The sequence below is a fragment of the Camelus ferus genome, chromosome 1 (genome assembly GCF_009834535.1).
Source record: "Camelus ferus isolate YT-003-E chromosome 1, BCGSAC_Cfer_1.0, whole genome shotgun sequence".
Classification (NCBI taxonomy): Eukaryota; Metazoa; Chordata; class Mammalia; order Artiodactyla; family Camelidae; genus Camelus; species Camelus ferus.
The window spans coordinates 41,316,159-41,331,546 of record NC_045696.1 but is presented as its reverse complement, the minus strand read 5'-3'; the positions used below and the strand labels follow the sequence as shown (position 1 = coordinate 41,331,546).

The 15,388-nt window shown below is 37.8% G+C and overlaps 1 protein-coding gene across 1 annotated transcript in view; it reads left to right on the top strand.

The window, feature by feature from the left end:
• The window catches only part of ABI3BP (ABI family member 3 binding protein), a 241,633-nt gene that overhangs the window by 120,035 nt on the left and 106,210 nt on the right, over window positions 1–15,388 (top strand). Inside the window, 9 exon segments of the mRNA XM_032477890.1 lie at window positions 167–241; window positions 1,079–1,150; window positions 1,630–1,704; window positions 9,687–9,752; window positions 10,888–10,962; window positions 11,509–11,583; window positions 12,542–12,616; window positions 13,522–13,593; window positions 14,386–14,460. Of these exon segments, the coding sequence (XP_032333781.1) occupies window positions 167–241; window positions 1,079–1,150; window positions 1,630–1,704; window positions 9,687–9,752; window positions 10,888–10,962; window positions 11,509–11,583; window positions 12,542–12,616; window positions 13,522–13,593; window positions 14,386–14,460 (660 nt within the window).

The following is a 15,388-nucleotide window of genomic DNA, read 5'->3' as shown; positions in this document are numbered from 1 at the left end:
ATTATAACAACTATGTAAAACTTTTCCAGGGAAAGCCAGCTATTTGCATGAAAGGCATCAGCTGCCCAGTGCGCCCTCTGTTAGGAGCATGCCTACACCATACGGCTAAACCACAGCATCAAATCCCGACTCACAGAGTCTCTAACTGAATTCTTCTTTATTGCAGCTCTCAGGGAAAGGACCCCCGAAACATCGCAGACTATTTTAATACCTAGGTTTGAATTCCCACTGAGCACTCTAGGTAAAAATTATTAAACAATGCAGCTTCTTTTTACCTTGGAAATTTTATGCATGGTTGAAAGAAGTCCTAAGCTAATTCATTCAAATTTATCTCCTCACAGGAAAGAAGGCACACATGGCTTATAGAACAGTAAACTCCCCAACACCAAGCCCTTAAATGTTATAAAATCTTTATTTTATAATCTAGGATCCTAAAGAGTCCTTCTCTATGACAAATCCTTTGGTGATTTTCCTTTGTGGTGGTCATATTTTGATATTATATTTGATTCTCTTCATTCAGAAATCATTGTGTCACTGAATAAATTATTTTCTGTATTTTTTCCTAAGTATCTTTTTACTCCACTGTTTCTCTTGAAAAAGAAGATACGTTTATGATATTTCTGCAGACTGCTTCTTAGAATTTTTGGAATTTGAGTGCAATAGCAAAAAAGTTCTTGGGGGAGCTTAAATATAAAGCCATGTAGTTACTGAAATTCGATTTTTTAAGGCTCTTAGAGGGACATTTTCTGGTTCAGATTTATGTGGTTTAAATGAAACATATCTGAGAGTATACATACACATAGCTAAAGAAATTGGGACACTAGTTTAATAAGGGTAAAAAGAAGAGCCCAAACTCCTCAAATTTTGTGGCTTGATTATTAAAAATGTAAAAAGAAGCTTTCTCATATTATCCATCATTGAAACGCAGGAGTAAGAGGTGGATACTAACAGTCCCTTACCTTACCTGAGTAGCTTGCATTTTCATGTTTGTCTTCGGTTTTTGCAAGCTTGAGATTTTAGAAAGCTTTTCTCTTACTTGCTCTTCAAGTCGTAACATTTCTTATGTGTTTCATTGCAGCTCCAAAAAGGCTTCCAGAATTTCCTCAGGCAAAAACACCTTTCCCTTTTGAGAAACCTGGGGGAACCTTGGGTAATAACAGCACCTTAAGTCTGGTATTAGAAGTGGGTGGTGATTGCTTCATTCTGTAGGACATGATTACTGGATTCCACCTCCGCACACCTCAGTGAGCTGATGAATTCAGTTAACTCAGCCAGACAAGTGGTTGATTTGATTAAAAAAACAAACAAACAAAAACCTATTGGCTTTTCTACAAATTCAGTAACAATCATCAATCTGCTATTTCCATAATAGTTTTCTATCCTCAAAAAGATTGAGAGTATGACACCAAATTTTGGTCTCTCTCTAGTCACTACTCAAATGCTCTGGGAGCATATTGATTTCTTCCTGATGTACAATGATTTTTAATTGGATCAGTGTGTGCTTTTCCTTTCAGGCTACTGGTGGCCACTTAACCACACCAGCAACCTATTCCTATCTCTTTCTCTTCTCAAAAAAAAAAAAAAAAAAAAAAAAATTTCACCAGTGAATTCCGTTTCTTTTTGCTGTAGCTTCAAGTGAAAAACCGTGGATTGTGCCTACAAGTAAAACATCTGAAGATTCCAAAATCCTACCGCCTCAAACTGGTAATTGCATTCTTTTTTTAAAAAAATAGATTGGAGCACAGTGTTGGATAACTTCTCTTGTTTTTGTTTTTATAGGTTTTTTTGGTGATTATCCATATACTTTGTAGTAAATGGTAAAGCTGTCATTCTTGATACTTAGATGAATTTCATTTTTTTTCCAATACAAAAGCAAAATGATTTTGCATTCGTTTTAAAGATCTGTGTTTTCATGTCTGGATATATAATTAGAAGTCTGGCAAGGAGAGGAACTGCAAATTGGCTCACTGAATTTCTAGAGATCTCTTTGGTGTCATGAGAGCAGTAACAAAAATAAGCACCATCATGATCTGATTTAACAGTATGAATTTAATATTTCCCTTGCAGGTAGATATTTGCTTCTGTATCAGTAAAATATTCAGTGAACATTTGAGAATTTACTATGTGTAAGATATTATTGCTAAGTCCTAAAATCTGTAAGCATATTGTGATACAGAGGAAAGACCACAGCTCTTGGCACAAGTACTAAACCTTGGTTCCAGTTCTGGTTTTACTACCAACCATATATTTTTTATTTTTCTCTACTTTCCTGGATCTAAGTTTGCTCTTTTGTAAACTGTAGCACTTGGCTTTTTTCTCCTGAGACTTCTTGTGTTCCAGCACTAAAGCAGATTGAGAGAAATAGCTTCTCTTTTTAAAAAACAGATTTTTCTCAAAGAGTTTTCTCCTTTACATCTTTTCTTTGATGTCTAGCAGTCAACTAAAGAAAATATTCAACATAAGAAAACCTTGCAAACCACTTTGTGCGATTATTTCCATGATTTTTGTTTTACTTATTCGTATTTTACTTTAATGAGCCTTCTAGTCGTGATTTTTTTAAGTACAGGTAATTAGTATATAATATAATTAGAAGTTGATGTCATAATGTTAAATACACCAACACTCTGTGGTATTCTCCAGCAAGGAGACCAGCAGAGGATTGGTTTGAGGAAGGATGAAAATGAGCTACAGATGCATAGATCTTCGTCAAATTGTCATTTCTCTAGGAAGTGTAAGGTTTGATCTTAGCAAAAAATACAAGGATGGTATCAAATGAAGTCAGCATGTCTGTTACAGTCTCCCCTAGTTTTCTGAAATGGGAAAACACTTGAAAGTTGGTGATGGTTGTCAGCCAATCCAGAGAAGCCTCAAATTCTAAGCCCTGGTTCCCCTTGTCACAGACCCTGAAACTCTAGCGCAGTTACTTAATGTGGGTGCAAAAACACCTTCAGCAGTCCGGGTCACCTGAATCTGAAACCCAGTTTCTGGGTAGAGTTTTAGCCTGAGCCTCTAGTTCTATTGAACATCCCAGGGGCGCAGCGGCACTGACCGTGGAGCAGTGGCTGGTGTGGGCGTGCATGATGGCTGAGCTGCTGCCCTGTGCCAGGCCTGGCCTGACTCTCACGTCCTTTGTGAGTATTACGTCTCCCGAACCAAAGACTTTTGGGCCCACTGGACTAGATGAACTCTTGGGTCCCTTTTATCTCTTAGCTTTAGTGTTATAAACGCAGGGAACATAGAATCTTCCTGGGTTTCATTAAGCAGCCTCTAGATTTTTGGTGTCTATGATTATTTAAGAGCAAACTGGCCAAAATCTCAAGGAAACCATTCATGAAGTTGTAATGCCTGGGACACGAATGATATATAAAGCCTGAATGCAAGCAAACAGTGGGGAATAGGGAGACTGTGTTGGGGGTTGTAGAGTTACAGAGAGACAGAGTTAGATAAGATTGGAAATCCCAGTAAAAGGAAGGTTCCTTTGGCCTTTAATGACAGAAGAGGAATATTCTGGTGTCGCCGTGATGGAGTATGAATAGTGGCCAATGCAGCGGGAAGCAGTTTCATTATTCAGCTGCCTATCTCCTGCCAGGGCCACCTTAGGCTGCCAGACAACTTCCGAAACCTGTCGACTGCCAGCTGTCACCCTCTAGGTGACGTGCAGGAGCTTGGCACGGGCTGTAACAGTTCAGTAGGTGTGATTGCGGACATGAGCATTAGCCACAGGAGCGTCCTAGCCTGTCCTTACAGCAGCCTTTAGTTTTTATATCTGTGCCACTTGGTATGATTTTGGCCAAGCAGCATTGGCGTCGCCGGGGAGCTTGTTGGAAAGGCAGAATCTTGGGCTCTACTTCACATCTGTTGAATCAGGATCTGCTTTTTAACAAGCTCTCTAGGTGGTTTGTGTGAATATTAAAGCTTGGGGAGCACCTCCTTGTCACTGTAGTCTGTAACATTTTCCATGGTGTGGGTAAAAATCATCCAATGTGGTCAGTTATAGAAGAGAGGGCCTGGTTTCTCAAAGTGGGTAATTAAGTACCTCTTGTTTCTGCTAATGCTTGCAACACTCCTGTCTAACTCTTGTATTAAGTGTTCTATGGCAGCTTCCTAACAGGTTAAATTTCAAAGTAAAATTTATCAGGTGTGTTATTTGTGATTTAAAGAGTTGATACACTCACACAGTCCTTTCATTCATTTCAGCCTTGTTTCTTGATTGATTTTGTGTGACTTTACACATGCACTAAGTTTCTATTTCCTATTTTGTTTCAACCTATATGATTATTTCCCAGTTACTCACACGACTTCCTAATGCAGTTATTTGAGAATGAAGACAAGAGAGGTAGAGGTAGTACCTGAACACCGGTCCAGAAAGTCATTGGTCCGGTTTTTGTTGTTAGATCTTTTGAAGAAATGATATATTTCAGCTGGTATTAATGACATTATTATAGCAAAATGAATACATTTTGTTTTCTCTGTTGGGGTACAGTGCATCTGTATTTACTATGTCGATTCCTTTCAGCCAGTGACCACCAGGAACACACCTGTATTTGAACAAACTTAGGTTGATCTACTTATTGTGACAATGGAGAATGCAGACCAGGAGGAACTGTGGATCTCTTAGTAACAGGATGTTGGAAAGACATTATGGGATTTGGTTTTGTACTAGGTAATTTTGGGGAGGGTTTAAGGAAGTGAAGCTTTGCTCTGAATTGGTTGCTGTCAGAAAGTGGGAGTAATCCCTGATTGAATATCTTAATAATTCTTAACTAAAAGGCAAGAAAAGAGGAGTGAAACTGAAGATGTGACTGATAAAGACATGAACCAGAATGCGGGGACAGTAGTTTCTGTGTTTGTGCATTTGTGTTCCACACAGTTATAGAATGGTCTGGTTTTTGTCTTGGTCCATCTTGGTCACCGACTGAACTTGTCTGATGGTGGTATTCTTTTAAATTGTCAATGTCAGCAGGAGAACACAACAGCCTAGCTGTGGCCTGGCCAGCATCCCGATGCCAAGGGCTGCTTTTCTCTTTATCAGCCATTAAATGGTTTATCATTACCTTTTGTAAAATTCATTTTGCTTCGGCATGTACTAGATTTGTTTTCCACATTTACTTCATATTCTGTATCAAATAATCAGAATGCACACTCTCAGAAAGATTTCTGTATTACTTTTAAATCTAAAAGGGTATGTGGAAATTCTAACATGCACGTTGAAATCACTTCAATAGTTTATGGCAAGAGTGGGACAGGTTATTGGGAATTTGGAATAGCCTAGGAAATCCGAGAGGTGTAGCCGTCAGATGTATTCTTCCCCACTTTTGGCCTATTGGCCCTAGTCTTTGATTAGTGCTATGTTTTGTGATCTCATTATTTGGAATTGTAGTTGATATTAAACCTTCTCTAAAGTATGTTTAAGTGGGATTGATTGATTTTGATTTCCCTGGCACATCCAATTTTCCTTAAAGTACAGAAAGGAAATTATAAAAATCTGCTCTATAACTATATGACAGGATGTAAACTTACTTATAAATTCTGTATTAAGAGAGTTGGTCACATTTTAGAAATACTTAAGTGCTTGTAACAATCATTCAGAAAAGTTAATCTTTCTGGTGATGTAATAGAATTGGTCTTGGGTTCTATTGGAAGATAGCCACTTGACTATGATTTCTGTTCCTATAGAGTGAGTTCTAGAAAAGTTCTCAGTACCTTTCACCCCTGGATAAATTGTGCATGCATGTGTGCATACTTGTTGGATTACTTCTCCACTGGAATAATATAATTTTGTATTTGCATAGTAGTGTTCTATTAAGAGATTCAAAGGGTTATATATATACCACCAGATTGACCTTCCAGAAGTCCCTGGAAGCAAAGCAAGTTATCATTTTCTTTTATCATAAGGAGATATGTGAGAGACTGGTCTCTGAGCAGGTAGAGGAACAAAAACTAGATCCTCATTCATTTCTTTCCTATGCTTCTCTCCAACAAACCACTCCAAGTTAAAAGTGAAACAATGTCATATAGCTTGCTTTGAAATTTTTGCAGAATAGCTTCACAGCAGAATAAATTCCATGTTCTTATTAGGACCAGGTCCCTTCTAGATTTTTAAGAGACATCAAGTGGTCTGAGAGAAAGGCTGGCCTGTCCCAGAGTTCATTCTCCTTGTGAATGTGATCACTGATCTGTGAGCTATAGGGTGAGACAGAGCTGGGTTAATAAACCGATAGCTCAACAATTTGCCACTTATACATCTGCAGACAAGTAATTTAACCCCCGAGAGCTTCAGCTTCCCCATCTATAAAATGGAAATAATATAATAATTTTCATTGGATTGTTATGTCTTAGGAATAATGTGTAAGTCACTTAACCTAACTCACAGTACTGAGGAAGCCCCACTAACATTTCCTTAATACAGTTGGCCCTTGCACTGAATGCACCCTCTTCCCACTATGCTACACTGTCTATCCCAAACTTCCCAAATTGCCGCAGACACTCAATAACAACAATAAATTTTTTAATTGATAAAAAGAAAGAAAAGAAGCAAGGGAGAAAATACTCTAAGCTCATACATACAAAAACATACCAAATGATTCTTGGGTCTTCATTTCACTTGTGTAAAAATGTTTAGGAAGGATGGAAAGGACACGTGCCGTGTGATTTGAAGAGGCCTTGCAACCTGTGAGAATGGCCTGATGATGTCCTGTTAACCCCACGGCAGAGATGCTGAATCGTATCACACGGCTGCACCATTTGGTTAGAGTGGAAGCCTGCATCATTCTGTAAACTGGACTCTGAGGCCTTGGCTCAGGGAGTAAAATGATACCACGACCAACTCGATGTGTTGTCTGCGGGCATCAGAAGTGGGAGAAGCAGCACACATGTCGTATATACATCCCTCCATAGATGGGGCATACGCATGACTTCTAAAGCCTTTTATAATTGGAAGAGGAGGATGGAAATCAGTGTTGTGTTTCCGGCTCGCTAATGCTATCAGTGTTAAGCCTCTGTAACTTACTTGGTCATTCCCTTAAAAACCATCATTTAGTACCAGGAGGAATTTGAAGCCAAAATTAAATCAAGAAAATGGTTTCTTTTATAACCCAAGATAATCCAACATGTTTATTTTCATCTTTAGAAAACTCTCCTGCCTGTTCTTCCCCTAACATGTTCCGACAAACTGCTTTTTCCTTCTCAATGTGTCGTAACGTATCATTTTGTGTTACTGTAACTTATTAAGATGACAGTTCTTCTGGCACAATTATTTCCCCTTGAGCAATAAACAGTTATCTTTAGAGATGTCTCTTGACAGAACTAAGGATGGTCAGCCTCAGTCTTTTCATTAGAACCCACTTCGCAAGCTCCCTTTAGGAGTTCATGGCTAATTATTTTTGGTGTTTAATTCTTGCTATGTGTACTTAAGCTCTATAAATGACTTAAAGACTTGAAAGGTGAAGTGATCAGTCTACTCAAGGAAGTGGTCTACTCGTTGGAAAGTTCTGGCCCCAGGTTTGCTCAGTGGGCTCGAAAAGAGGTTGAACTCTACATTTGGACCTTATTGTCCACCCCTGAGGTGTTGATTAGCACAAGTCTGGCCCCCAACTGGATTAAGCCCTAGAGAGGGAAAAGAAAAATTGGAATAAATGGTGGCGTTGATACTTTGAGATCTGGAAAATAGAACTCAAGTATAGCAGATGGTTTACAGATTTCCTGTGGTCTCTTAGAGATTTATAGTCTCAGCCTTTGGGTTTTCTTTGTGAGTATTTTCTCGCAGTCAGGATTTTCAGACTTCAAGGCCAACCAGAAAGATATTTTATGTTTCCATGAATTGAAGAGAGTGTTATTTGCTTATGTGAGTGGCACTGGAAACTCTGTGTGTGGTGTTTGTGAATACTCTTTTCATCCAGCTACTTCTTGATGGTCCTCTTGTATTTTCTCCTTGTTTCTTCCATATGTGCTTAGGAGTCTGTTTCCATGCAGAGTATGGCCACACAAGCATATGGCAGGTAATTGTGTAGCAGAGGAAGAGATTTGTGCGCATGTGTGTGTCATAAAATAAGTAAAGGACCTGTTCATTTATTCTCCTTGATTTGTACTAAGAGCATAAACTACCCAACAGTCAAACTCATTGTTCACTGTAATGGGAATCTTACAGATTAATTCCATGGAGTCTCCCTATGACCCAGGCCCTGGGGTAAATTTTGCATAAAGAGCATGACAGAACAATTTATGTCCTAGTGAGTTCATGCAGGCTTTCATCTAAGTACTTTTAAAAAGAAATCTTCCCCATAGCTATTAATATTCATGGAATTTGGATAAAATAAATGGATAAAATCCTGATAACTGGACATGCTTTGTCTATGCTTGCATTGATTCCAGAGCAATAGCAAAGTATTTTTAGTGTGAATTTTGCATTTAATCAGTTTTTTAAGAGAGAAAATAAAATGTACAACCAATGAAACAGAATTTAGCAATGCAATTTTAGGAAGTTATAAACAAATGGTAATGTGACTTATTTCATATCGTTGTTGTGTTTTCTGTGAAATATAAAAGTAAAGTTTAGTAATCATGATTACAAGTTACTATTGTTTTTTGAAAGAAATATTGCTATTTATAACCTTTGAATTGGAAATAACTATTGTACTCACATTAGACGGTGCAAATTTTGGTACCATTTCTGTTCTGTGAACGTAAGATTAGAAATAGTACTTAATGTTGAATAGCTGAAGCATTTCACCCACTAAAGTAAACATTGGTGATAGAAGATGTTTGCCCCAGTGAATCGCAATTTCATTGTCTAGAAAATGGAGATACTACCCCCTTAGCTATAACATGGGGCAAATGTCTACCTCATCTATTTTTCAGGTATGTTTAGAGACTTAAATAAGCTAATATATGAGAAAGTGCTGTGCCAACTGTAAAGGGCTGTCCAGACATCACGGTGGTAGCTTTTACGAAGTAGAAAGACTGAGCTGTAGGCTTTGTGCAAATAACCTCAGTGTGACCGCTCTTTTCTTCTTTGGAAACCTCTCCTTAAGTTGCCATCTGACTTCATGTATGTTTATACTTTTTTTTTTTCCTGAAGTATAGTCGTTTTGCAATGTTGTGTTAATTTCTGGTGTACAGCATAGTGATTCAGTTATATATATATATGTATTCCTTTTCATATTTTTTTATTATAGGCTATTACAAAATACTGAATATAGTCCCCTGTGCTATACAGTAGGACCTTGTTGTTTATATCTTTTAGACATAGTGTGTATCTGCAAATCCTAAACTCTCAATTTATCCCTCCACCCCACCTTCTCCCCCTGGTAACCATAAGTTTGTTTTCCATGTCTGTGAGTCTGTTTCTGATTTGTAAATAAGTTCATTTGTGTCGTTTATGTTTATACTCTTTGAAGCCACTTGATTTAGAGCTGGCACTACCTCATTGCAAACGTATAGCATTATGCTCACATCACCTAAAGGCCAGTGTCGGGGCTCACTGCATTAAAGGCCTTTAGTTCAGGACAAGAAGGACTAGATGCAAATCTTGGTGATTGCTGACACATTAGTGACAAGACCAGTAGCTCGCAGCCAAAACCACTCACACCTACATAAAACTGTGCTCCTTTAGCCAGCATGTCATGAAATCTTTAAAAATTAATAAAAAATTAATACCTTCTCTTTTGTTTTACCTTTTCTTTTAAAAGCAGCTTATGATGTTTTCTCAAGCTCTACAACATCAGATGAGCCTGAAATATCAGAGCCCTACACAGGTATACCCAGCCTCTCAATTCATTTTTTGGATGCCAGGTGTTCTGACAATACCACACCTGGTTCCCTCTGCAGAGTGAAAAAGTGTTCTCTTCCAAGCCTAGAGGAGGGAAGGGGCAGTCTGTGTCAGGGAGATGAATTCTACCCACTTCTCCCATTGAGTGATTATTTCTTCACATCCATCAGTAAATTCTACCACGTGTGGGAGATGCAGATAGATTAGGTTACCACTGAGGCACAGTGAAACCATGGCCTGTTGCTCTGTTGTTCAGAATCATCCTTAAAAGATTTTAAATTCTTAAAGAGTTTTCTCTAGAGCAGTGGTTCTCCAGTGGGGGTATTTCTGCTCTCTTCCCCTCCACTCCCGAAACTTCTGGCCATGGCTAGACATATTTTGGATTGTCACAACTGGGGAAGGCGTTACTGACATTTAGACACCAGGGATGCTGCTAAACCCTTACAATGTACAGGACAGCCCCCCACAACAAAGAATTATCCAGCCCTTAAAGGGCAGTAGTGCCGAGGTGAGAAATCCGGCTCCAGGACATGTCATTCACTCATCTGCAGAGGTCCAGCTGGGTCTAATCTTTGGCCTTCACTTACTGCCCCATCTGCAGTGACTTTAACGCAGTCCAGTAGCTCCTTTTAGCAAGCGTTTGTTAAGCGCTCACTAAACAAGTTCCTGCAGGAGATTCAGAGTAAATAAGACTGGTCTCTGCCACACAAAGACACATGTCTGGTATTTTTTGCATGGCCTTAGCTCTATGCATGCCCTGACAAAGGTAAATAATTTTAAACGGCAGGCAGAAAATAAGGAAAAAAATGAAATAGAATGCTTAGAGTGGGTTCAACCAGGTAGTTAAGAAGCAGAGGGAAGGAACCTGAAAAACCAGTTGAAAACAAGTTGACTATATGAAACACGGTTTTATCATGGTTTCTAACATTTAAAATATGTACGTTTTTAAAAGTGAGCTCATCTTCAACTCCTAATGAATCACTAGGTTAAAAATATTCAGCAATCTCTCAAGTATGCTTGATGTTTTTCCCCATTTGAAGCATAATTTATTACTCATGAATTTGTATTTTATTCCTGGGGCCTTCTACGGCTTTTATAAATGTTGACATTTATTCCAACAGCAACAAGCGATCTGTTTCTGGATTCTGTCCCACCTAAAACTTCTAGAACTCTTGAACAGCCAAGGGCAACACTGGGTAATGTTTTTAACAGAAAAATTGTACTTTGTTTTCCATCAAAAGAAAATTCATGTGAATGCCTTTCTTCCAAGTGACCATTTCATTCCATCACATCTAATCATTTATTTCTTTCCTATTTCTGAATATAATACAAATTTTTTTCCTATAATGCAGGCATCTTGTTTCCATTTTGGGCTCTCTCTTTCCTTTTTTGAACTGTATAGATGATATGTTTTCCATCCTTAAAAGAATGAAAAGCTTTGAAAGCTGCATGGACATCTTCATCACCCATCTCATCCCATCTCATGTGTTTGTGGCCTGCATCACCTGTCTCCCACGCATTGAATCTGCCTGGAGTCAGCTGCTGAAAAATTTCATTCTGACCTTTCCCCCACTTTAAATGATCATTTCATCCACCAGCTTTCAAGACCACATGCATTTTTCATCCTCCGTCATGCACTGGTAGCATGTGCTTTGTAACACCATCTAAAAGCATGTTGAACCTCTTAAAATGCCTCATTTTAACTGGAATTACTTGGTGGGATGGGGGATTTGTGTTTTCAGCTCCAAGGGAAACACCGTTTGTTCCTCAAAAACCGGAAATCTTTACCAGTCCTGAAATGCAACCTACAACACCTGGTAACTAATGACATTTATTTAGTTGTGTATTTTGAAAAAATAGATAAAGTGATAAGAAGAATCAGTCATGTTGGCCTTTTCAGAAAATTTTTCGGCAGTAAATATTTCCCTTCATTCTCTACCATGAAATTCTTTAAAGAAGTGGGTTATCAATTGTACTTAGCCTTGTGATGATCCTCAAAGAATCTTCATAATCTTGGTGCCTACATATATATTTTTTTTAATTGAGCTAAAATGAATCCATAATACTAATTTCAGATGAACAACCTAATGATTCAAGTCTTTGCACAGATTATTTTGAAGAATTATTTCCTTTGTACCCTTCTTTCATAATTTTCCCAACCAGAAAAATAGCAGTGAAATTATAGATGATACTTGTTTTAAAAGATATTCTCTTCGGTTAACGTTTAGATACCACTTGGTCAGAGTATTTTTCTCAAAGTAGTCTAAGTATAAAGAGAACCAAGTAGGCTCTGTAGTCCTGGCCGTGATGAAGAAAGATGAGTGAAAGCGGGGAACTCAACCTGTATTCTATGACAAAATTATTGGAATCATGAAGTTCATTAACTCCTGGTGAGGTTAGTAATGACCTACAGAATTAAAGAAGTTCTAAAATTTCCATTCTCTAAATTCCAAGTACTTGTGCTTCTCCCCCGCTGTGTGCTAAACCATCTCTTGAGTTCTTAACTGTACCTTGTATTCCTAAATTCCTCCCTTTCTGGGACATTTAACTGAACAATGTACCTTCCATTTTCACATAGACATTGAATTCCTTTGGCCCAATCAACACTTACTTACTGGAGCACCTACTGTGTATAAAACACAGTGTGGGGCATTCTAGGGATACAAAGAATTAAAAAGCAGTTCTTGTACTCAAGAGATTTACAAGTTTATAGCTACAGTCTGATTGATTCCTGAGGAGTATCATTTATCAAAGCTCTACTAAATCTTCTTTCAGCTCCCCTGCAAACTACATCTGTCCCTTCTACTCCTAAACGACGCCCCCGGCCCAAAACACCAAGAACTAAACCTGGTAAATAATTGTCTCTTTAACCTTTCAGGACATTTAATTCCAAATAGATATTGTCTACCTCCTTATCATAAAAAGAAATGCTATGATTCTATAGATTAAAAGTTCTTTATAAAATCTGAAATTAACTGAAGATGAATAATTAATGCACAATAATAAAAATCAAACATTTTCAAAAAGATTTTATTGAAAATTATCTAAGTGATGTTCTTGCATGTAAATTTTGGCATAAACCTAGAAACAAGCCCTCCTGTTACAGCAATATAGAGTGTAATTTATTTTCCTGGTGTGCATCTGTATTTGAGGGTTTATTAGGCTACCAGTTCTTGTTTTTGGTGCAGAACACGTTTTCAGGTTTTGTACTAGGGCGATGGCTGAGATGGAGAGGACGTGACCCTGCCTTTCTCATTGCTCATAACCTTCAAAGATAATACATCATAAACAGAGAGTAACGTAAGATTATATACTCTGCTTGTGAGGTTATGGTACTTTGCAGAAGCTCAGAAAAAGAAAGGAAGAGTTGAGGATGTATAGCCTTAAAATATGTGCAGGGTTTAGCCAGAGGGAAAGGGGAGGGGAACAATGTATGTTATGGCCCAGAGTTTGAGGTAGAGGTAGTTTATCACCTTAGAGGTGATATTCTTCATTGTGTAATGATAAACTCAGAATCATGCTCAATAAACTGGGTGCTGCTTATTCCATAGCTTATTTCCATTTTTTTATACCCTACACTATTATGACTGAATTTAAAAAGTCCTTCCCAGAACCTTTACTCACTGTGTACTTCCTAAACACTGACTAAATATGGTAGGATTTTAAAAGGGTCGTTCAGTTCCTCCTTGGAGGATTTTTTTTAATTGTCTCTAGAATATCTCAATATATTTTTTTTTTTTCCTTTCCATCACCAGAAAGAACCACAAGTCCTGGAACAATTACATCTAAAATTTCTAAAAGCCCTGAACCTACACGGACGACACTGGGTAACAATATATCCGTAGTAGATGTGTTACTTCATTTCACATGGAAAATCCTGTATCCCCGCCTCTATGTCATGTCTCAGTCACTATTCTAATAGAAGCTTTTCTACAATACGACATATCTCATTCAGTACATCAACTCCATGGCTGCTATGGTTTTGGATGGCTGGCCCGACAGTTAGTGGATATGAACTCAGCACTTAGACATCATCCTGTACCTTGGAAAGCTATTAAACCTCTGGTGCTTTCTCATCTTCTACCCAGTCATTGTTTTTGAAGTTGAGTCTTATACATAGTTCTCTATTTTTTGGAGTAAAGCCCTCAAATTCAACTTGATCTGGAAAAAAGCTTTCTAGTATGATATTAGTAAAATTTCTTTATGCTTGCAGATCATAGTGGTACACCTATCAGTAAATACCAATTTTAAAACATTTTCTGGTGCTTTAAAGATTTAGATACAGTGGAGAAATGTGAAGTAAGGTACAAAATCAAGACGCTGATTCTGTTATTTTTTAAACCATGGGTTAAAATCACTGTCTTACTTTGTGTTTTTACTGTGACTATTTAGCAGCAATGCTATGTCTCTTGAAATGTTTTCTCAAACCAGATGAAAATTTAGTACTGTATTTTCATTAAATTCTGCTTGTGAAAGTTTATTTTAATGGAATAGTTCTAAAATCATTCCAGGTGATGGGTTTATTTCTCCCTTAAAGTATAGGTTTTCCTTTTATGGTTTTAGACACTGTAATGCCTCAATATTGATTTGTTGATTATTTTGTTTCTTTATTTTTCCAGCTCCCAGTAAAACACAATTTATTTCTTTGAAACCTAAAATTCCTCTCAGTCCAGAAGTGAAACACACCAGACCTGGTAATTACCCCGAGTTTTATTTTGATCTTCCAAAAGTAGGATTGAAAAATCATTTTATGCCACTCTTTGGAGCAAGAACTTCTGCTTTGCATTTTGATATTTGATACATCTTTCCATGAAAAGAGCAAAAATGTGATGAGATGATCTCATTATAACCGGCCCCTCTGATATTATCACAGCATTGCTCTGAGCTACATGGTGGATTACTATGCTCACGACCATCACAGAGAAAACACAGAGATACAGTGATGTGTATGATTGGGGACTTCCTTGTCTAGAACTGCGAAATAGTTTCCAGTGCCAAAGCTGACTGGAATTTAGATCACACTGAACAGTAGCCTTTTAGCTGAGAAGTGGAGAAGTCTTTCCATCCCCTAAGAACTCTGCCTTGTTTGGGGGACTTCTCAGTTCTCAGGCTGCATGACCGGCAGTGGTTGTATTTTAATGTTCTATGACTTCTTTCTAAATGGAGCTGATTTCTGAACACTGACTTCTGTTTGCTTCTCAGGAGGTATTAGTGGTGTTTTGCTGAAGAAAAGAAGGCTTTTTTTTTTTTTTTTTTTTAGCAGGGAGGGGTTATTCTGTGTGTGTAATTAAAAACAGAGACAGGTCCCTGCATAAGGATTGCAGGACATATTAAGTGATCAAATCTTCATTTTTCCTCTCTGTCCAGAATCTAGACAGCAGTCTTCAATGTTGATTTATAAGACTGTATATGGGGAACTTTGTCACTACTCATCATTTTCATCAAAAAGTTAACCCCTTAGCTCTGAGAAGAATCTATTTCTCTCTATAATGTTCAATGGATTTTTCATTAATGTGTATTTACAAAGTAGGATTGTTAAAGCAAGGGATTTTCTGCTTAAGTGGGCATGATTTGTTCTTTGCAGTGAAATGGGTAAGGAAGAAAAATGTAACTTCTCAGAAA